The sequence below is a fragment of the Eptatretus burgeri genome, chromosome 10 (assembly GCF_056783735.1).
Source record: "Eptatretus burgeri isolate ZD-2024b chromosome 10, Ebu_testis_v1, whole genome shotgun sequence".
NCBI classification, from domain to species: domain Eukaryota; kingdom Metazoa; phylum Chordata; class Myxini; order Myxiniformes; family Myxinidae; genus Eptatretus; species Eptatretus burgeri.
Window position 1 is genome coordinate 86,055,522 of NC_140970.1, and position 24,098 is coordinate 86,079,619.

The 24,098-nt window shown below is 45.0% G+C and overlaps 1 protein-coding gene across 7 annotated transcripts in view; it reads left to right on the plus strand.

Annotated features, from left to right (window-relative positions):
• DISP3 (dispatched RND transporter family member 3) overlaps window positions 1–24,098 on the plus strand; it is a 529,314-nt gene that overhangs the window by 174,873 nt on the left and 330,343 nt on the right. For all 7 annotated transcript variants that reach the window (XM_085899158.1, XM_085899165.1, XM_085899159.1 and 4 more), the window contains 3 exons: window positions 20,803–20,937; window positions 21,177–21,337; window positions 21,467–21,597. In XM_085899158.1, the coding sequence (XP_085755284.1) occupies window positions 20,803–20,937; window positions 21,177–21,337; window positions 21,467–21,597 (427 nt within the window). The remainder of the gene's footprint in view (window positions 1–20,802; window positions 20,938–21,176; window positions 21,338–21,466; window positions 21,598–24,098) is intronic.

Sequence of the window (24,098 nt, forward strand, 5' to 3'; positions counted from 1 at the left end):
CACTGCACCTCAACCCATCACCACAGAGCCTTTTCTCCTCCTCATCTGGCCCTCTCCCCTAGCTCTTCTGTAATCCCCCACACTCTTTCAACAACTCTCCTTACCTCCCCCCCCCTCATCCCTTGTCCTAACCTCCCCTCCCCTGCACCCAAAGCCTCCTCCACTCCCTCTTCATTAACAGTGTGTACCTCACATATCCGGGGCCTTCGCTCAAACCTAACAGATCTTTCCAGAAAGGTTGCCACTGACAAACCAGACATAATCTGCCTAACAGAAACTTTCCTCCCTCAAGACATGTCTGACTCCCAAGTATCTCTCCCTGGTTACTCCCTCCTCCAGAATGACAGACCTGAGCCTCGACCTGGTGGCGGAGTTGCTCTCTTCATCAAAGACTCTATTCCTCACTCACATGAACTGCTCTTATTCCCCCACACACACCCCCAGGAATAACTCTGCACCCCAGCTTCCCCTCCGCACCCACCTAATGTTCATATGTGTGTTGTACAGCCCACCAAACAGTGGTGACTCCATTTACACGTCGCCCTCCAAAAACGTGGACTAAGTTCTATCCTCCCATCCCAACTCTCTCTTCCTCATATGTGGTGATGTCAATTGTCATCATGCCAGTTGGCTGGGTGTGGGTACCTCTTTCACCTGCCATGGCACCTCAGCAAAAGACTTCTGCTACTCATTGGGACTGACTCAATCTGTCAACTTCTCCACCCAGATCTCAACCAATGGTACTCGATCTCTTCTGGATCTGAGTTTGATCAATTTCTCTGAAAATATCTGCCTTTCTTCCTCCGCTCCAATCGGTTCATCTGACCATGTCCTTGTCAAAGTAGACCTTTTTCTGGCTGTTATTAGAGAACCACCTCAGTGCCGTCGAGTCTGGCATTTCACTCAAGCCGACTGGCAGGGTCTTCAAGCAAACATCAAACTCTTATACTGGTCTCCCATCTCGACTTCCTCCGACATGAATTCGTCCTGGGAATTCTTTCAAAGAAACTTGCTCTCTTTCTCTCATGCACAGATTTATCCCATCTCATCTTCAGTTGCCCTACCCTTCCTCCCGCCCTTGGTTCACTGAAGCTTGCGGTGAGGCTGTTGTCCTGAAACAACTTTCTTTCGCCTGATGGAAGGTTAATCCAACTGAGGGCAATCTCAGTTCCTTCCTCAAAGCTCGGAGCAAGTGTGTGTCTACCCTCAGGAGAGCCAGAAAACAAGATATTTTTACTCTCAAGTCTGAACTGTCAAACCGTCTCCCTCCTCCAAATCCTGGTGGTGTCTAAATAAGTCTTTTCTGGGGTATGTTCCCTCTCCATCTCCTCCCTTACCTCAATTGGCTGCACAGCTGACTACAGGTGAAAAGGCTGAATGCCTAAACTCCGTGTTTGCTTCAAAATCTGGAGTCCCAAACCCATTGGTTTCTGTACCCACCTTACCCCGTCGCACCCAGCTATCCCTGGACTCTGTGTCCTTTTCTCTTGACAAGGTGGAGAGCTTGCTGTCAAACCTCGACTCAGATTCTGCAACCGGTCCAGACCGCATCAGCTCACATGTCCTAAAGTCCTTCTCTTCTGCTCTTGTTCACCTTCTCTCTCTTCTCGTCACCCTCTCATTTGCTCAAGGTCATTTCCCATCTGCTTGGAAATCAGCAAACATTACCACTCTGCATAAAAAAGGTGTAAAAACAGATCCCTGCAACTACAGACCAATCAGCCTTCTCCCAATCATCAGCAAGGTTATGGAATCCAACATCGCTTCAGACATTAAATCCTTCCTCTTCTCCAATGGCCTGATTTCCGATCATCAATTTGGATTCAGACCAGGTCACTCTACCCTGGATATGCTGCCTCTGTTCTCCCAACAATAGATGGAGGGCCTCAATGCCGGACATGAAATCAGAGCCATCTCCCTGGACATATCACGTGCTTTCGATACGGTGTGGCACCCTGCCCTGCTCACCAACCTCTCTTCCTCTGTTATCCAAGGCAATCCCCAATCATGGTTCACAGACTTCCTCTGCTACCCAGCCATCATGGGGCCCTTAATGGAGTTCTCTCATCCCATTCTCCTGTCGAGGCTAGAGTTCCTCAAGGCAGTGTTCTGAGCCCTGTTCTTTTTCTGGTTTTCACCAATGCTCTCGCTGACTCTCTGGGAAATCCTCTTTATCTCTTTGCTGATTACTCTACCCACTGCCGTATCATCTTTCATCGCTGAGATCGGCACGCATCAGCCTCTTCACTCTCTGCAGATCTGGATATAATCACAAACTGGTCCAACACGTGGAACATGCCTTTAAATCCTGACAAACATCACACTCTCACGATGTCTCTCTGAAAGGACAATCTGGAAAAGCCTCCCCCCCCCCCCACCATCTACTTTCTCAACAATCCTCTTGACAAAGTCCTTTCATTCAAGCTTCTCCACCTCACGTCTCAAAACAGCTGTTCACCACCATCTCTTTTCTTCCCCCATCCAAAACCACGATCTTTTCTACCCCTGTTAATCCATTCCAAACCCACTTCCTTCAAATTCCCTGCTTTCCTTCCTGAAGGTCCCTTTCATGTCAGGAGCTGAAAGTCCCTGTGGTGTCCATCTTGTTTTCCCCGTGTACCCTTCCCCATCCGTCTCCCTTCCACAGATCTCCTAATGTCTCTGTTCCCCACTGTTTTGTCCTTCCCTCTCCTGCCCCTCTTGTCTCTTGCTCCCCTTGTACGTTTGTGTGTTAGATCTCATCCAAGCCTCAACATTGTATCCCCAAAAAATTGGCACATGGATTATGGATTATGGCTTTCATATGCGCGTCATTTTTTTCAGATCAGTCCAAGATCGCCGACTCACGGACATTTTATTTGTAAAAAAAAAAAATCCGGTGTTGAACACGTCCTCAACCATGCCTCGGACATGCATTTACCGATCTTATTCAAACTTGGCGCACAGATAACCAATGATGGATTGCATATGCACGTCATATCTTTTTCGAGATCAGATCCAAGATGGCCGACAGGTGACCATTTTGTTACTTAAATTTGTCACCAACCATTTCTCAGACACGCATGGTCCGAATTTGTTCAAACTTGGCACATGCACAGTATATGATGGCATACACATGCCCCTCACTCTATTTTGCGATCTGATCAAAGATACCTGACTGGGAGACTGGCGGCCATTTTCGTTGGACATATATATGGGCTGGCCCTTTAACTCCATTCAGCAAAATTACTAAAATAACAGGGGATATGACATTTTATATCTTTTTTACTTGTTATTGTTATTACCTCCACCACTGAAGGTGGAAGGAGGTTATGTTTTCACCACGGTCTGTTTGTTACTTGCAAAATTGAACATTTTCCAAGTGTATTTGTTAGTGGATTTTCTTATTCTGTCTGTCTGTCTGTTTATTGCCGACAGGCCACAATTAAATTCAAAACCGATTGTCATGAAAGTTTACCAAGCTGTAGTGGTAGTCTCAACTGAGAAGCATTTTAATATAAACTTCTAAAATCATCAATTTCAATCTGAAAAAGAATGCATTTTCATCCGATTGAGCTGAGTTTTGATGAAGATTGTCAATTTTAATCTTAATGAAATGGACAATTTAATGTATCCATGGCAACCTTTGGAGAGGAATGTGGATTTTGCAAGTATCTTGCTTTGTACAATGTCTTTTCCTTGTTTATTTGTCTGTTTGTTTGTCCGTTTATCTATTAGTGTGCAGATATCTCAAAAAGTTGTGGACAGATCCGGATGAAACTGGTGGGCAGTTTAATGTGTGAAAAGGACAAATTGAATCGATTTTGGTGAAGATCCGAATACGGATCTGGACACGAGAATTATATAGTTTTCAAAGTGATTCTTCACCATTGAAAGATAGGACCAAAAACAATATATGGCATGATATTTTACTTCTGCCACCGGAGGTGAAGGAGGTTATGTATTCAACCCTTTCTCTCGGTTTGTTACTTGCATAACCGAATATTTTTCGAGTATATTGGTCAGTCGATTTTGTTATTCTGTTTGTTTGTCTGTTTGTCTGTCTGTCTGTTTATCGCCGACAGGTCACAATTTTAAACCGATCTTCATGAAACTTGACCACATGGTAGAGTTTGGTATAAGCAAGAAGCCTTTTAGTTCAGGCATTTTAGCAGAAATATTTGGTCAACCTCCTACAAATTGCAACAAAAGCAAACTCAACAGATTTTGATTCCTGGATATGTCCTCAGTGACAGAAAAAGTCCGAAGGGATCCTCTGGGGGGAAAGTCCTGAAATCATGGAAATCCAATATGGCCGCCACCCGTCTTCGGGGAAAATGAGAAAATTGTAACGATTGATATTTTAATATGTAAATATTTGTTTTTCTGCATTCTAATTGTTTCTAGTTATGGTCAGTATATTGATATACAAGAATAATTATAAAAAAAGTGAAATGTATTGAGGGTAAAATAAAAAATTATAGCTTTTTTGTCCAAAAATGTCAATTTTTTGTCCCCAAAAAAAAATATTTACCTGATACTGATTTTGGCTCCTGGACCAAAAAAAAAGAAACGTTGAAGACACAAGATTAAATTAAGTCTATGGCAATACAATATAATTATGTAAATCATTGAAACATGACAAAATTCACAGTTCCACTCGGGGCAATCACATCTGCCTGACGAAGGTTTTCAAATGAAAATGAAAATTCACATTAAACTCAGAAACTACAACCGTTATAGACTTACTATACATGTTGAGAAAAATCAAGCGTATTAAAGTTAGAACTCGACAATGTCGTTATCATCCTCATCATTATCACATGGCGTGTTTGTGCAGCCAGAGCCCCTGCAGTTTCCACAAGCTGGGGTGCACTGAATGTTGTGCTTCTTGTATGTGCATCTCATGGTGCTACATTCAGCCTGGCAGTTGCACCTAATGACACGTAACATTTTTTCAGGAGCTGGAGCGATTGATGTCTGAAGTGGCACAAAACCCTCGTCACACTTCTGCCAACCCCAATCTGTGGAAGAAGTATGCAAGTCTGACGTCTTCAAATGAATCAAAGACCACCTTCAGAAGCATGCCGATTCTGCAAAGATATCTTCTAGAACTGCAGCGCTCTGGATTCAGTATATGGACATGCTGGACATTCTACGCAAATACATCCTGGCAGATCGCACTGGAAACTGGGCACTACATCTACAGGCCATCCAGAAAATGCTGCCTTACCTGGCAGCCTCGGGCCACAACCTGTATGCCAAATCTGCGAGGGTGTATCTGCAGCAGATGTCCAACCTCAAAACTCAACATCCCAATGTCCAACAACGTTTTTATGAGGGGTTCCATGTGGTTCGACGAAGTTATCACCTGTGGGCAGGTCTTTCATCTGACCTGATCATCGAACAAGTTCTGATGAGAAGTTTGAAGACCAGCGGGGGGCCACACGAGGGCGAGGAATGACAGAGCAACAACGGCTGGTATGGCTACTATCAATGCCTGCCTGTGCAGAAATAAACCAGGCAATGCAGGAGCTTACAGGTGTGAACTACAACACTGGAGAGCAGAAGAAGGACATGACCAAGGCAAGACAATCTTGTGACTGGAAGGACACACTATCAGCTCTTCAGTATTTACAGGAACGGAATCCGTTCAGTAGTGATCCACATCTGAGGAACATTGCCACTGGAGTTCATGCACACCCCACCGTCAACGTCGATACAGCACATGCTGTAGGAGCCAAAATATTGAAATCTCTGGATGGGAAAACACCTGCTGAGTACACATTTAAGAGGAAAGACCAAGTTGTCACCCTCGGCATGAAGTCATCTGTCAAGGTTGATGGAGAGCAAGTCCAGGTTGACCCACAACTCCTCTTCCAGAGACTGATCACTGTTGCACAGACAGCAGAAGAACTGGAGTCGGCCTTCAAATATGAACCGTGCAGCTATCCACCAGCCCTCTTTGATTCCTATCTTCAGCTCCGAGAAGCACACAAGCCAGTCTTTGCTGATGCCATCTGGGATCTTCTTGGATCCGATATCCCAGCCGATATCCCCAATGATGGGCAACAGTATGTTTTGGATGGCGGGGCACTTGTTCAACGCATTCCATGGTCTCGTGGAGCTACATACAGAGACATATGCCACCAGTACACTGATTATGTAACAAAGAAGTACGGAGATGCCATAGTCGTGTTTGATGGTTATGAGAGTACCAACACGAAGGACATGACACACCAGAGACGGTCTAAAGGGAATGCTGGCACTACTGTGACATTTACAGCTGACATGCGTCTCACAATGAAGAAGGAACAGTTACTTGCCAATAGGCAGAATAAACAGCGATTCATTTTTATGTTGAGTGAAGAGCTTCAGAAGAAGAACTGTGAGACACACCATGCCTCAGGGGATGCTGATCTCCTGATTGTACTGAAGGCCGTGCAGTCTGCTACTCTCACCAACACTCTGTGAGTTGGTGATGACACAGACCTCCTTGTCCTCCTATGCTACCATGCAAGCTAAGAATCCCATGACCTCTTCTTTTGTCCCGAGCCAAAGAAGAACACGAAGAAGCCTCGCATCTGGAACATCAAGGCTACAAAGAAAATGATTGTTACAGACATATGCAAGCACATACTGTTTCTACATGCAGTTATTGGGTGCGACACGACATCTCGTCTTCATGGGATTTGAAAGGGCGCTTCCCTCAAAAAGTTTAAAGCAAACAACACATTCCGTGAGCAGGCCAAGGTTTTTGATACATATCCAGCTTCCGTATGTGATGTGGCAGATGCAGGAGAAAAAACATTGGTGATAATCTACAACGGAAAGTCAACTGACACCCTGGACACCCTCCGGTATCAGCGGTACTGGGACATGGTGGCTTGGAGCTCCTCTCACGTGCAACCACAGATGTTACCACCAACATCAGAAGCAGCAAAGTATCACAGCCTGCGCGTGTATCTGCAAGTCCAAGAATGGAAGGGATGTCCAGATGAACTTCTTCCGACAGACTGGGGTTGGCAGAAGTGTGACGAGGGTTTTGTGCCACTTCAGACATCAATAGCTCCAGCTCCTGAAAAGATGTTACGTGTCATTAGGTGCAACTGCCAGGCTGAATGTAGCACCATGAGATGCACATACAAGAAGCACAACATTGAGTGCACTCCAGCTTGTGGAAACTGCAGGGGCTCTGGCTGCACAAACACTCCATGTGACAATGATGAGGATGATGACGACATTGTCGAGTTCTAACTTTAATACGATTGAATTTTCTCAACATGTATAATAAGTTTATAATGGATGTAGTTTCTGAGTTTAATGCGAATTTTCATTTTCATTTCGAAACCTTCGTCAGGCAGATGTGATTGCCCCGAGTGGAATTGTGAATTTTGTCATGTTTCAATGATTTACATAATTATATTGTATTGCCATAGACTTGATTTCATCTTGTGTTTCTTATTTCACCGAGTTTCTTATTTTTTTGGTCCAGGAGCCAAAATCAGTATCAGGTAAATATTTTTTTTCGGGACAAAAACTTGACATTTTTGGACAAAAAAGCTATAATTTTTTATTTTACCCTCAATACATTTCACTTTTTTTATAATTAATCTTCTATATCAATATACTGACCATAACTAGAAACAATTAGAATGCAGAAAAACAAATATTTACATATTAAAATATCAATCTTTACAATTTTCTCATTTTCCCCGAAGCCGGGTAGCGGCCATATTGGATTTCCATGATTTCAGGACTTTCCCCCCAGAGGATCCCTTTGGAATTTTTTTCTGTCACTGAGGACATATCCAGGAATCAAAATCTGTTGAGTTTGCTTTTGTTGCAATTTGTGGGAGGTCATCTGACATTTTGACTGTACTATTTTGTTTTTGAGGTCAAAAGGGCAAACTGTCAACAACTTCGGTGATATTTCTAAAATCCTTAATTTTCATCTGATTGACTTGAAATTTGAAGAGGATTTGCATATCAGGTCAATGAATTCAACCACCAATTATTTTTGAGACCAACACAGGCAAAAAGGTCAACATAGGCCGGATTTCTAAAATTGTCAATTTTCATCTGATTGACTTGAAATTTGAAGAGGAGTTACATATTTGGTTAATGAATTCAACCACCATTTTTTTTTAAGTCAAATTTGTTTTATGGATTTTGCAAGTATCGTGCTCTGCACAACGTCTTCTTGTTTGTCTGTCTGTCTGTTTGTTCATCTGTTTGTTTGTGTGCAGCATATCTCCAAAAGTTGTTGACAGATCCAGATGAAATTTTGTGGACAGGTTGGGTGTGTGACAAGGACTAATTAATTAAATTTTGGTAAAGATCCGGATCTGAATCCACCGACTTGAGTTTTTAAAGTGATTCTTCACCATTGAGAGAAAGGGCCAAAATGATATATAGCACGATATCTTAAAAAGTTTGAGATGGATTCAGACGAAACTTGGTGGACATTTTGGGTATGTGACAAGGAAGAATTGTTTCAATTTTGGTAAAGATTAGGTATCAGATCCAGATCTGATAATTTTTTCAGTGATTCTTCACCATTGAGAGTTTGGGCTAAAAAATATATACAGCATGATATCGTCAAAAGTTGTGAACGGATTTGGATGAAACTTGGTGGACAGGTTGGGGGTGTCACAAGGACAAATTGATTCAATGTTGGTGAAGATCTGAATCCGGATCTGGATACGAGAATTATTTAATTTTTTAAGTGATTCTTCACCATTGAGAGATCGGGCCAAAAACGAAATAGTACTGAATAGCATGATATTTCAAAAATGTATTGGGCCTGAGATGTTCTCGTGGATCAGACATTGCATGGCGGACGTATGCGCTCTACCGAGTGCTCTTATAGTAAAAAATAAATGGGGCTCCATATGTTCTCGTGGATCAGGAATTGCGTGGTGGAGGTATGTGCTCTACCGAGTGCCCTTCGAGTTATATATACATTTTGGCCCACACCCAAGCTATTTATTTTGCAAACTCTGCGAAGCTTGGTGTTGGCTTAGTGTTTAGGGTGGCTGGCTTGGCATCCTAGAGTCTTGAGTTCAAGCCCCGTCTGCTGCTGAATTAGCACCAGGTTGGGTCAACTCAGCCTGTCATCCTTCTGAGGTCGGTGAAATGAGTACCAATGCACTGGTTGAGGGGGCACAGCATCAGCAGCACAGCTCTGCTCCAATAAATTTTCACTATCCGGCAGCCAAGCTGCTGTATGCAAGAACAGAGAACAGCAAACTCTGTTATCCAACCATTGTCACATTTTGAAATTCTGTACTTATGTTGTAAAAAGCAATAAGCAGTTGCAGATAGAATGGTCAGCTTATTTGTATTGCATTTTTTAATCTGTATTGGTCTTTGCTCTTTTTCTAATTTCCCTCCGAGAATAACATTTTGTCATGCTCGATTCTATTTCATTGTCTCTGCACAAAAACCACCATTGTTATCGGAGAGCTTGCTTGTTCCGTTAGTCAACTGTTTGCCGTTCCCATTTCAACAGTTTACTTATGGTACTGGGATCCCACCTTCGAATGTCATTCTTTGTGTTAATTTGTCCATTGTCTGCTAATGTCCTTGTAATTCATGTATAAGTATACCGGTGTCTCATAATGTCCTTGTCCTGCATGTGATATCTGGACAAATGCTTCACTGATCTTAAGAGTAACCTTAAAATAATACAAAGAGAAACCAGAAAACCTGCAATGCCTCTTATCCAACAATGTGTGCTGCCCTGTTTTGGATGGAACAACTATCCTGCAGTAACACTGTCCTTCATCTTCCATGGGTCTCTCATGTGTTTTTGGTCCATTAATTGAAAGGCTGGTTTTATGTCTTTTTTAATGCTCCAAGAAAGAACAATGAAGCTTTGAGTGAAGCACCTTGTTGAAGAAGATTTTTTGAAATCACATTATATTAAACATATGAAAACTAGAAGGGCACTCAGGAGAGCGCGTACCTCTGCCAGGCTGAACAGTTTAGGTTTTGTGTCCCACTGATTAGGCTGGATCTGAGTCCGGACCTTCACCAAAATCGAATTTGCTTGTTCTTGGTACCTAACCAACTCATCCACCAAGTTTTGTCATTATCCATCGACGACCTTTTGAAATATCATGTTATATATCGTTTTTTGGGACCTTTCACTAAATGGTGAAGAATCACTTAAAAATTTGAGTATCCTGATCCGGAACCAGATCTTCCCCCAAATCGAATCAATTCATTCTTGTCTTACACCTGACCTGTCCACAAAGTTTCGTCCGAATCTGTCTATAACCTTTTGAGATATCCTGCTCACAGATAGACGGACAGACAAACCTTCGGTGGCAGAGGTAATAAATTCAGATTTCCTTAGGGAATGGTCATACAAAGTTCAGGTGACCTTGTCAAAAAGTCCACCACTATCTCCATAATCTGTAGTTGTCAGCAAGTTCAACCTTGCTGTTATGCCATGTGTTCATTATAATACTGAGGATGCCTTGAAGATATGGTCTATCCGTAAAGTGAGGATGATATCCGTCTTGCATGATATCAAAGTGAGGATGATATCCGTCCTAAAGGCCCAGTCACACCTTGACGTTTTAGCCAGCTTATGCCAATTTTTGGAAAATTTGTCTAAAACGCTGCTACACGTCGAATACGTTATGGGTAAGTTTTGATAACATTGAAAGCACGCTGAAAAACACTGCCATACGTCGTTGTACGCTGGCTTTAAACGTTGTACTTTTCGGTTGTTCTCAAATTTTCCATGCTTGAAATTTTAAGACTTATGCCAGCGTATGACTCACACATTCCGCATAACGCTGGCCATAAGTTGTAGGCACGTCACGCGATCGTTGACACACGTCGACACACGTTACTTGGAAGTTACTCATAAGTCGAAACACGTCGAGGTAATGTTTGGCGTACCTGAAACTTATTTCTAAGCTATGAGTAACGTGTTGTACTCACGTTACGCGATCGGTGACACACATCGACACACGTTACTTGTAAGGTACTACTTGTAAGGACTCATAAGTCGAAACACATCAAGGTAATGGTTAGCGTCAGTGTTCCAGACTCCCTAGTTTTATTTTTTTATTTTCTTCCTTCCTTCAGTATGATGGTGATTTTGACACTTCGATTTCTAGTGCGGTTATAATATAATATAATTAATAGGCTGCCGCTCAACGATTTAAATCATAACCGCACTGTACACTGAACACCGTCATACCGAAGAAAAAAAAAAACCGGGAGTCTGGAACACTGACGCTAACCATTACCTTGACGTGTTTCGACTTGTGAGTACCTTTCAAGTAACGTGTGTCAACGATCGCGTGACGTGCCTACAACTTATGGCCAGCGTTATGCGGAACGTGTGTCATACGGCAAGTACGTCGTAAAATTTTCAACATGTTTAAAATTACAAGACGTACTCCATTTAATACGACGTATGATAGCGTTCTTTAGCGTTCTATTCACGCATACCAAACTTACCCATACCGCATTCGACGTGCGCCAGCGTTTTAGACACATTTTTCAGAGGTCGGCATACGCTGGCAAGATCGCCAAGGTGTGACTGGGCCTTAAACCTGGTGTTGGCTTCGTGGTTAGGATGGTGGCTTGGGATCCTCGGGTCCTTAGTTAAAGCCCCTTTTGCTATTGAATTATCACCAGTGGGTTGACTCAGCCTGTCATCCTTCTGAGGTCTGCGAAATGAGTGCCAGTGTCGCAGCCAAAAGGCTTCACATGAAGGGAAGGGTATTGCTGGATTTATTTAAAAATCTGGTATTGGTGTGGTGCAGGCATGATGGGCCGAATGGCCTCCTCCTTTGCATACAAATTCCTTGCAAAAAAATTCCTTGCACCTGGTGACGGTTGTAAAAGTGCCCTCAGGGCACCAAAACGCTGCTTACATAAAGGCATTGCTGCCTACATCTTCCGACCATTATCTTGGTCGAACGTTGCATTTTAGGCTGTGAATGTAGATCAGCATGATTAAAATGAACCCATCCTAGTGCTCCCGGGAGGGACATCATTGCAACTTTCCTGTTCACTCGTTGGTTCAATGTTGGAAGTGCTGGAAAAAGATGCGAACAGTCGAGATCAAAAAAATGAGAGGTTTGGGACCTGAGCTATCTTTGTTTTCTGTGTGGTTTGCTGACTCATCCTCATCCAAAGAAAACCTTGTCCATTCTGGTTGACCTAACCAGGTTCAAACTTCAGGAAGCTTTGGCGTTTGCCTCTCCAGAATAACTCTTCTGCATTCCCAGGTTAGCTTAATTATTCACAGCAGGATTGCAGCTTCAGATTAAATGCAAATTGTTTGGAAGCAATTCTCTTCCCACATCTCTTGTGTGTGCTATTGCTGTGGGATATAAAGAGGAAAGCTGTACAGATATTACAGCGAAAGCTTTCAAAAATATTTTGTTTGAATTACCAGCAAGTATGCGATTGTGTCGATGCGGTCATCTGGCAAACTTCTGGGCTGGCATTGCTCGATTATTTCTGATGATTAACCTTTTTTAATTGTTTACCTTGGGAAATGAATTCCATTCATTTCTTTTTACAACAGCGTTAGTATGTAATTTGTCCTTTTTTGTTGTTGTTGTTTTGTTTAAATGAAAATACTATTTGATGAAATGTTCTTCTGTTTGTGTATTACTGCGATACATAATGTAGCCATTTTGTATTCATTTTAATTATGATTCCCTGTCGTTGCACAGCATGCATATTGGCATATGGCATATGATTTGTGCTGTGCACTTTCACATTTGTCGTGTTGAACAACACTATAGCATTCAAATTAATTTCGGACTCGAAAAATCGGATGTTCATTCTCATTAATTTTGTCCCCCGAAACGAGCAGTTGACTCGGTAATGCAATTGGTCGTGAGATGAAATTATTATGGCAATTACAGTGACAACTACAAACCCCCTGTACCTGGTCAACGTATCTGACGTATCATTCTGCTATGTATTGTAGAGCACTATAAGTTTGCCTTTGCCTTTCGAAATTGACAGTAATGATTTTTAATATCTGCAAGGAGTGCGGTGGAAGAAGAAACAGGTATCTACTTGTCTGAAGGATTATCGATGAAGAGTTCATGCACACGGGATAGTGTCTCCTCCGTTCATGTCCTCTGAAGGGTAGTCTATCGAGATAGGGTTCCTCTTTTGGGGCAACCATACTTTGACATATGCCCTATGACCTCGACCTCAACAAGCCCAGAATATCAGACTCAGACTCGAGTTGTATTTTTTTTTTACGACTTGTGATTAAACTTGAGACTGAAGACTTTACCGGATCTGAGTCTCAAACCTTTTAGTTGAGTCTAAATCTGAATTGGTCAAATCATTGCACCCATTATATAACATCTCCCTAGAAAGGGGGATTAACGTAAATTGAAGGGGCAAAAACACTGCCATATAATATATGGGTGGGAACCTGTGAGGCAGGTGAAGTCATTGTCACCTTGATGTGCTGGAATTGAACATGATGTGACTCGAGACTTTACTTGAGACTTGACACGAGCAGAAGCTCCAATTGTGAGTGAGTAAAACCTGTCGGAATTTCTTCATGCGTCCGGACACATTTGTGCACGTATATCGACCGAGATTGAAATGGCGTATTTAACAACAAATGAGAACGGCCAAAATCGGCCAAATAGATTGGCTTACATCAGCCATCAGTATCCCAATCTCTGATCTTGTATCTGTCAAGTTGTATAGCACTTCCGTGCATGAAGGCAGATGCTCAGGCATCAGTGGTAAAAGTGCAAACAACTGAGCTATCGTGATACCTTCAAGTGGCTGTAATTGTGTAACCAGGTGTGACCAGATGGTTGTGCTGTATCACGTGATTGGGTTTTCGTAAATCATGACTCGCCCGCTAGGGGTGGCAGGGATGTACATCCGGCGCGCAATAAAGCGGAGTTGATGCTAACACTCTTGCTTCTCGTGTTCCGCTGCACCTCGTACACCAAAGTTGGCTGACTAGGATGGTTGAAAACGGACATGTGCCCGTTTTCGTCGGAGACGACTTCGAATTGTTTTCGGTACAATTGGGATGCTAGTTCCACGCGAATGATGTGGTCGCCAAGAGCAAACAGAAGTCGATCTTGCTCGCTTCGCTTTCGGCGGAGCATTATCGACTACTGAGTGATTTGGTGGCACCGTACAAGCCCCGTGATGACGGGCTGTCGTTTCGCGACGTTGTGGAGAAGATGAAAGCACACATGGCGCCGGAGAAGTCATTACAGCTCGCTCGATACCAGTTCGATCGCCTCTCGAAAGGTGCAGAGGAGCGCGTCGCTGATTTTGTGGCGCGGATTAAGCATTCTTCCATGGCATGCAAGTTCACGGCGGAGGAGCATCCAGCTCGGCTCAGAGATAGTTTTATTGCTCGTTTACAAGAAGCGAAGATGGTTTCGGCGGTTCTACGGCTGAAGGGTGAAACCATTACATTCGACTCGGCGGTCAGCACGGCTACAGCGGTCGAGCAGACTCGTGAGGATGTTCGGACCATCACCGGCCACGCGGGGTCGCGAGCACCCCGGGACGCGCGCATGACCTTCGGTGCGGGTCGGACGTCGCCACGCGGCCGCACGTGCGGTGAGGTGACCCCGTGGACGTGTTTGGGATGCGGAGGTCGACACCTGCGCTGTGCATGCCCGTATAAAGGCACCGTGTGTTTAAATTGTCACGAGGTGGGTCATCTGAAGCGTGTGTGCCGTGGGGCGCCAGCCACCATTAAGGTCATGGACGGCGATGTGCGAGGCGACCCGGGGCGGAACTGGCGGCCGTTGATGGGCCTGTTTTCAATCGGCCTGGCGGCGGCGCACCCGATGACGGTGGAAAACGAAGTGAACAAAACGCCGATCACATTTCAGGTCGATACGGGAGCGGCTGTGTCAATCATCGGGGAACAGACCGCGCGTAGACTCAACGGCCTGAAGCTTATCAGGTCAAACCTCACGCTGTTTACGTACACCCGCGAGAAGATAACGCCAGTCGGGATAGCAGACGTGTCTGTGCGGTACCAAGGCCAGGTCGCCACGCTTCCGTTGTACATCGTGCGGGGGAGGGGACCGTCTCTCCTCAGCCGAGACTGGCTGTCCCGCATCAGGCTAGACTGGGCGGCAGTTCACCTTGTGCAATCCGTGCCGAGCCGGTGGGAGGATCAGTTGGAGAAGATTCTTCAAAGACATCAAGGTTTGTTTTGTGACGACCTTGGGAAACTCAAGGGCGTGGAGGCAAAGCTCTTCTTGAAGGAGGGGGTGGTTCCTCGTTTTTGTAAACCACAACCGGTGCAGTATGCCCTGCGGGACAAGGTCAAGGGTGAACTGGATCGGCTGGAGGCCTGTGGAGTGATCGAACAGGTGTCGTACTCAGATTGGGTCACCCCGGTTGTCACGGTGCTGAAACGGAATGGAGACGTCCGATTGTGCGGGGACTTCAAATCCATGGTTAACCCGGGGCTCAGCATGGAGCAATATCCACTGCCGTCAATCGATGAAATATATGCACGATTGGCGGGGAGTCAATACTTCACGAAGCTCGACCTGCGTGATGCATATTTTCACCTGGCGCTGGATCCCGGGAGTAGCGAGCTTTTGATAATCAACACGTGTCAAGGGCTCTATCGATATACCCGACTCTGTTTTGGGATTGCTTCGGCCCCAGCCTTGTGGCAGAAAGCCATGGATCAGGTTTGCATTGGCCTGCCCACTCAGACTTACCTGGACGATGTGCTCATTGCGGGGAAAACGGCGGGCGAGCACCTTGCGAACATTGCCCAAGTGCTGACAAAGCTAGAAGCGTGCGGCCTGCGCTTGAACAGGGACAAGTGCGCGTTCTTCAACCAGCGCTTGGAATACCTCGTGCACATCATCACGCCGGAGGGGCTGTTGAAAGGTCCTCGGAAGGTGGAGGCGATTCAACACATGCCACTGCCTCGTGACAAGACGCAGCTGCGCTCGTTCATTGGTATGGCCCAGTATTACCAAAGGTTCATGCGCGGGCTCAGCTCACAACTTGCGCCGTTAACACGGTTGCTCAGGAAGGACGAGCGCTGGGCTTGGGGGCCTGCACACCAGGCATCGTTTGACCGCGTCAAGCGGCTGCTCACATAGGATACGGTCCTCGTGCACTACGAGCCTGCGCGTCCGCTCTTATTTGCATGCGACAGCTCTGCATATGGCATTGGGGCAGTGCTCTCCCACAGGATGGACGATGGTTCCGAGCGGCCTGTTTGTTTTGCTTCCCGGACCCTGTCAGCAGCAGAGCGGGAATATGCCCAGATCGAGCGCGAGGCTCTCAGCCTTGTCTGGAGTGTGCGGAGGTTTCATCAATACCTGCTGGGGTGGCATTTCACTTTGCAGACGGATCACAAACCGCTTCAATTCATCCTGAGACCCGAACGCGCGGTACCGGTGGTAGCGGCCGCGCGAATACAGCGGTGGTGTCTGTTTCATGCTACTGACGATTATGATATTCAGTTCCGAAGCACCGAGAAGCATGCTAACTGCGACGGGCTCTCACGCTTGCCGTGTGCGGAGGGTCCAGCTGCGTCTGAGTCGGCCGACCGGGTCGATGTGTTCGCGCTGGGCCAGGTCCAAAGCAGGCCGACCACGGCCAGACAGGTCGCGGTGGAATCGGCTCGTGATCCGGTGCTCACCCGTGTCGTCCAGGCGATTTCTACGGGGAAATGGAGCGATCTACCTTCGACACCGGCATTTCAACCTTTCACGTCGCGCGCATCGGAGCTGTCGTTGGTCCAACGGTGCGTTATGTGGGGAATGAGGGCGGTGATTCCACCAAAGTTCAGCCAGCGGTGTTTGGAAGAACTGCATGTCAGTCACCTTGGCGTCGTGAAGACCAAGAGTCTTGCTCGTAGCCTGTTGTAGTGGCCGGCGTTGGACAGACATTGAGCAGTTGGTTAGCATTGCGCCACGTGTCAAACAGATGCTGATAACCCGCGTCGAGCCTCGGGATGATGGCCGACCCCAGTCAGGGCCTGGAAGAGGGTCCATGTAGATTTTGCGGGGCCAGTTAATGGCAAAATGTTTTTGATTGGGATCGATGCATTGTCTAAATGGCCGGAGGTTGTAGTAATGCAGCATACATCAGCAAACATTACAGTAGAGAAACTGCGGACAATCTTTGCGAATAAAGGATTACCGGAGATCCTGGTCTCTGATAACGGTCCGCAGTTCATCGCAGGTGTATTTGATGAGTTTATGCGTCAAAATGGTAGTCGACATCTAAGGTCCGCACCGTATCATCCTGAGATGAATGGGCAGGCTGCGTCGTTTGTTAAGATGTTGAAACGGGCTTTGCGCAGGGGGGTGTTGCACCTGTGCAGACGGTGGTCGATGTCTTTTTGCTCCATTACAGGAACGCGATTCATCCTGTCACGGGTGATTCGCCTGCCATTCGTCTCTATGGACGGGCATTGCGGTCCAGACTGGATTTGCTGCGACCTGGAGGGTCGGGGAGTGGGACGGTGTCGCGTCCGATGCTGCTGCGCGGTTTCGATGTGGGACAGTGGGTAATGGTGTGCGATTATATCCACGGTTCCAAATGGGTGCAGGCTGTGGTCTCTGTGGTACTGGGGCCGGCGAATTACATGGTGCGGACTGATAGTGGGAGGTTTGGAAGCGGCACGTGGACCAAATGCATGATCGCTGTTCAGCGTCACCCCCCCACGCCCCCCCGGGCCGAATGATGTGGGACCCCCACCTGTAATGTCGCCGTGGCCAGACGTTGTATCGCCAGGGCCGGATTTGCCGACGCCCAGGGGATCTTCGCCTGATTCAGTCCTGCCCGGGGACGTCGGGCAGGCTGGTCGGCCCGGGGCGGTTGTTATTGCGGATGGCGCGAGTCCGGCAAGGGTGTCGCCCCGACCGAGCTGTGAGGCATCTAAGCCTGGGCTGTCTGGCCGCGCTGCCCGTCCGAGGTGGGTCAGAGTGTGGCCGCGGTACTTGGAGGATTATGAGTGTTGATTGGTTTCGGGTGGTCATGTTATGATTGTCCTTTCATCATTTGACTTGTCATTTTACGAGGGGAGGAGTGTGCTGTATCACGTGATTGGGTTTTCGTACATCATGACTCGCCCGCTAGGGGTGGCAGGAATGTACATCCAGACGCGCAATAAAGCGGAGTTGATGCTAACACTCTTGCTTCTTGTGTTCCGCTGCACCTCGTACACCATAATGGTCACTCGAGCTGTGTGAGCTTTCTCTTGTGTTCTCTGCATCGCATGGACAGAATATGTCGTGGCAATCGTTTCAGGTTTTGCAGACCATTTCATTTTTATGACATGGCTGGATCTACCCTGGCAGGATTATCTTATTGTTAAGCAAACTAAAGTCTTCAAGCCATGTCTTCTAATGAGAACCCTCATGTAGTCTCGTTCTTCAGGCTCCATGGTCAGACACGGCAGATGCTCTTGCTACTTGGTGAAACACAGCAACTGCTGCAACGAAGGCTTGTGCAAAAAAAATTGTGAAATTATAAGAAACCTGCAAATGTGATAGCTTGGGATTAATGCAACAATCATGTGTACATTGTGCAGCAGGACTCGTATAACAGATACATATTTTTCCTACACCATGTGAATGACCTGAAATATTCCATGCATCGTCATGTAGTCCTGACATAAAGGGCAGGAATGCTTCCATCCATCAATTGGGACCATATTCTGTGCAGGGCATTGGTGCTGCCAAAGCAGTCTCCTTGGCTATTGGTCACAATCCTGGATGGATCACCACTCCAACACAGGATACCAGCAAGCTGGTACTCATTTGCTGACCTCAGAAGGATGACAGGTAGAGTCAACCCCACCTGGTATTAATTAAACATCTGAGTGGGATTCTGAACTCAGGATCCTAGGATCCCAAGCCCACAACCCTAACCATTAAACCAACACCGGGCATAGGAATAATTCGAGGGGAGAGTAAATGGAACTGAGTAAGGTACCCTATATGTGTACTGGGTACCCTGTAGATCGTGTATACCCCCCTCTGAAAGAAGAATGATCTTTCAGATGAATTTCATTAAGCCAAAAGGGCACTTTTACTTATTGCTCTCATGAAATCAAATTTTGGTAAAACATGTTTACAGGATGCGGCATTCCCCATGGGATGACATGATATCTGCGAGGAAGTATGCTATCCTTTGAGTTGCTTCGTCTGAGTTTTACTCCAACTGCGAACTACCTACTGTAATCCTGGTGCTTCACAGTCAGGACGTTGCATCATTGATTGGTATTCCATATGCTGCAGGGCACGTGAAGTTGGCCGTATTATCTGCTAGAATTTGGTGGTGGATGATGGATACCCCACGGTGCCTTTTTGAAAACAATAGGTCGTTGCATGCCGTTACCATGACTGGATTCCTGCGACAATCCAGAGGGCACTGCATCAGCGGCACACTCATACCTCAGTAATGATGCGTCCAGCAGACCAAATTCGTCGCTTGAACCCCGATCAAACATTATTTGCTCGAATAAGAATTATCCCCGTTCAACTCAACATAGCATTTCCTGTATTGTTTCACCTTTCTTTTTTTCTTTTTCTTTCAAACAATGGTCCTTGGTTTTGTTCTTTTGTCACTTTGTCTTTTGAAAAACGAAGCATTGTTCACAAGCTTGGTCTCATAAATAAAGGCTCATTCATCTGTGTTCCAATGTTAAATCCAGTGAATGTGTTGCAAGCCTGTCTTTTGATCTTGGTGCAGGCACTGGGAGTGCTTGTGAGTGTATTTGGGGGTGCGAGCATGGGGGTTATGCTTGCCGAGGAGTTCCTGATGATTAAAGGGTTGTGGAAACAAGTTTGACTTGGCAGGTTTGAACAGATGGAAGAGGATTTTTCTCCTTTGGTTTCAGCGTTGAAGGAATGAAAACATTCTCATTTCCAGACTGATGTTTCAGAATAAAGCATTGCACATTTCGAGTATCCTACTTGTTTCTTTCTCATCTGCCAAAAGCGAACCATTCACAGCAAGTGCAGAACGACCGGCCCAGTTCGAGCTTCGTCACGGCCTTCATCTTGCATTGCTTTAGGGACAAAAGTCTTCGCGCAAACTTGGCTTCAATAGAACCGTTTTATGAGAAGTTTACCAGGTTTTCCACGGATTAATCCTTCGAAACAGGTTTACAATACTGTTGAGACCTGGCTGCTTTGAAAAAGGATTCTGTGCATGACATCCTTAGTTTTGGAAAGGCATCTGGAGCTGAATTTAAGGCATAGAGAGAGTGCATCCATCACTGCCTTGTATCCATACTGTGCGGCCATAAGATTAAGCTTTTTTGCAAACCCCCATAATTCTTACAGTGCATACATTGTAATCCATGAATAATACAATATTTCATATTGTGTACTGGAGGTGTTTTATATTTACAGGGAAAATACTGCAACTTCCTGTCCTGTGCATTTTTTTGTTTGTTTGTCTGTCTCGATGTGATTTGCAGGTGCTGGTTCTGCGACAGATACCATTCTGTGAAACCTCATGAGACCAGCACCTAATAGCCACGTTATGCCAATCCTACTATTAATTTGCAATTGGTCACTGGCTTTGACACCAATACAATTTTTTATTACGGACCCTAGACATCAAAAAGCTACAGACTCGTTTGTCGAACAAACTGTTTCAAATGGAGCACCTCGCCACAGGCTCGATGACAGAAGACGGCATTTGCATTTTTGCCCTCTCCATCCCTACTCCATTTAGAATCCCGTGCGGACACGGGCAACTTGCTAGGACATGAAAAAATATTTCTATTGTATTTGTAATCTCTTAACACCTCCATTGTTTCACTTTTCATCCCCAAAGTGTTCCTGACGGTGGTTGGACTGGGGGCCATTGCTGTGGGCTGCCTGCTTGCACTGTTTCTATACCGCGTTGCACTCTCAGTTCGCTACCTCGGCATTCTCAATGGAGTTGCAGCGTTCGTGGTCATCGGCATTGGTATTGCACTTATTAATCTCTGATTATTTATCCCACTCTGCAAATGATGGCATTTTGTGGTTGAGGTAGCTTTTCTAAATATTGCTTTTGCTTTCTTTCTTTTAATCCTTTAAAAAAAAAAACTTTCTTAATATATATTAAGAGATGGAAGAGGCTTCTATTTTCTGTTCCTTGAAACAACTTGCCTTCCTCTTTTCACTCCTTGTTTTTCTCAACCATCACCCATCTCCCCCATGTAGGTGTAGACGATGTATTTGTGTTTGTAAATGCTTACCAACAAACAGCGAGCTTGTCTTCGAGGGCAGAGCGGCTTTCCACAACTTTGCGCTCTGCCTCACGTGCTACTTTCTTTACTTCTGCCACCACAGCAGCCTCCTACGCTGCCAATCTTGGCTCTCAGGCATGACCTTCCACCACATCATAAATTTTTGCCACCCTCGTAATATTATACTCATATTATTGCTTTCCCTATGCATTTTCTTTCTTTTTATTGAATCTTGTCCCCTCATCATCCCTCCGTTTCCCCCAGGTTCCAGCTGTACACGATTTTGGCCTATTTATGGCAATTGTCATCTCCTGTTGCTGGTTGTTTGTTTCGCTGCTTTTGCCTCCAGCTCTTTCGCTCTGGAGCCATTTCTCTGAGGATTGGCGGTTATCATGGTGAGCAAAAGTATAGATTTTTGCCTTAGCCACCTGAGGTATAGATTTTGCCTTATGAAAAGCAAATACTCTTTCTTAAATGTCACATGCACATCTCGAGTAAACTTACAATGGAAGCGTAATTTTAAAATATTTCTTGAAACCAGTTATACTTATCGTTTATTTTCGGTATTGCAGGAAACTTGATTGGTATAACTGATATATTATTTGACAAAGTTTGAAATAATGAAGTGGGTCAATCAGTTGCTGGTCATCATTGTTTTAGCCAAAACAAAACGTTATTTTCAAAAGAAAAGTTCAGAAATTTTTGATAATATTAGAGTTAAAAAAAAAATCTTTATTTTGTTCCTATATTAAATTATTGGGAAAGTATGCCTGTTTTAAAATATTAAGGAATGAAAACTCCAGCTGTATTGGCTTTAGAAATGAATATTAGATGTATTTATTCAGATGGCGATACTCAAGACTGGCTTTTTCAATTATTCGTTCACAAGAGGAAATATATAATCAAAGGCCCAATCAGGTCTCTCACCCGCAATTGGAGGGAAACAAGCAATCAGCTCTCACCTCAACAATTCTTCCTAGCTGTGGCTACGACTTTAAAATTATTTACCCCTCTGCCCTTTTAGCCAAAGAAAGCTGCGTAAAGCAACCAAGAAAAGCTATACCAGGTAAGCTCTTTGCTGTTTCAAGCCATACCCTGGTTCCTCCATGGCTGCAGAAATTTACAAGTAGCACATGCACGAATATCCCAATGTTACACTCCCCTGTCAGCCGCCGGACCAGTTTCATCGCTTATTGGCAAGACGTCAGTGAAAGCGTAGACAGAAACGCACACCACCAAGACTGTCAAACATGTACCACATGCAATGCCAATAGCAGTTGACATATAAATATGAAAGGCCCAATCACTTCTATCAAAGGGTCATTCATGAATGCAGCTATACAGCAAACCTTTCGCATTTGCGAGTTCCAAGTATTCGCGAATTAGTAAATGCATATTGATTTCCAAATTATTGACACATCGACTTCCAGTATTTGCAAGTTTGAGAGCCTCCATTGCCTCCCACCCGATGTTGATACTGTACAGTACTGGACAGTAATCCCTTGTGCAACATGAGGGTTAGGTTTCTCAAAAAACGACGCATTTAGCAAAACCGTGTTGTGCAAGCTGAAGACTTTATGGGATAAATGGTGTGACGGGAACGCGGCATTTGAAGTCGCTGGATGCATTTCCACAAAAATGAAGTGTAAGACCATCCTTCAAAGGATTGAACTAGTGTGATGCCTTCTGCTCCTTGTAGTTGTACTTCCTGTTCTACATTTTCTTGTGGAAAACTTCAGCATTGAACACCTGTTCAGAGGCATAACTTTTTCTGTTTTAAACTCCAGGAAGTCGGGCTTGAACAATGGCCGCATATGGTGAACTCAGTCACATGATACTCATGGACAACCAACGCTAAAGTTATCGTGCCATGCAGCTTGGCTAGATCATGATTTTGTCTGCTCATGTCATAAGCTTACGGGATTTCTTCACTCTATTTTCACTTGGAGAGGCTTGACATGGCACGATGCAGACTGAAAACAGTGTGGGTGGTAGAAGATGGCAGGAGATGTCACCTTTGCACATTATGTGGTCATAATGTTACATTTAAACCCACGTGGAATCAAGTTTTATGGGTGTTTGGGAAATAAGCGTCAAATTTATGCCCACATATATAAACAAATCCGTGTTGCTAAAATCCACATTGGAGGAGGGTTTACTGTATTTGATTTGTCTGCGCAGTGTGGGCATGCCATCCCGGGCTCCCACCCTGTCCTTCATTCTCACAGCAGTTCCCGATCCACAAATATATCGCTGTGCCTCTTGACTCGCGATTGTCAACTTGAGCTTGATTTTCACTAACAGTAGTAATTGTCCTTAGTCATGGCCTCAAAGTGTAAGATGAGTGGGGAAGGTGAGTCTGCTGGATCGAGGCAGAAGAAAATGATGGGTTTGAGTGAAAAAGTGAATGTGTTAGTCAGGCTGGCTCTGGGTGCGAATGCATCCACAGTTGTCATGAATCTTCCTTCTGACTTACCCAAAAACACTACCACCATTTCCATCACATCATCATCATCAAAGGTAAATATAAAATACACGGTTATGTAGACTGTAATTTATTTATTTTAAACATTGCTCTTAAACATTTACCATCCTTCCCCTCCCCCCCCTCATTCATGTTCAGTCTGACATGGGAACCTAACCCTGTTTTTTCCCATTAAACCAAGGTTTCCATCTTCATGAATTTTGCATTTGCGAGGTTCTCCAGGAACATAACTCTTGTGAATATGGAGGGTTTACTGTGTATGTATTGCTCCAGATCTGCCTGTCCGGGGGCTTCTCGGACCCACTTCACAACCTTTGACCCTGAAGCCGATGAGCTCCAGATAACTCGGTGGCATGACGGATTTCTAAGCAATCACGGACGCTGTCTGAGACAATTAAGTTAGGTCGGGTC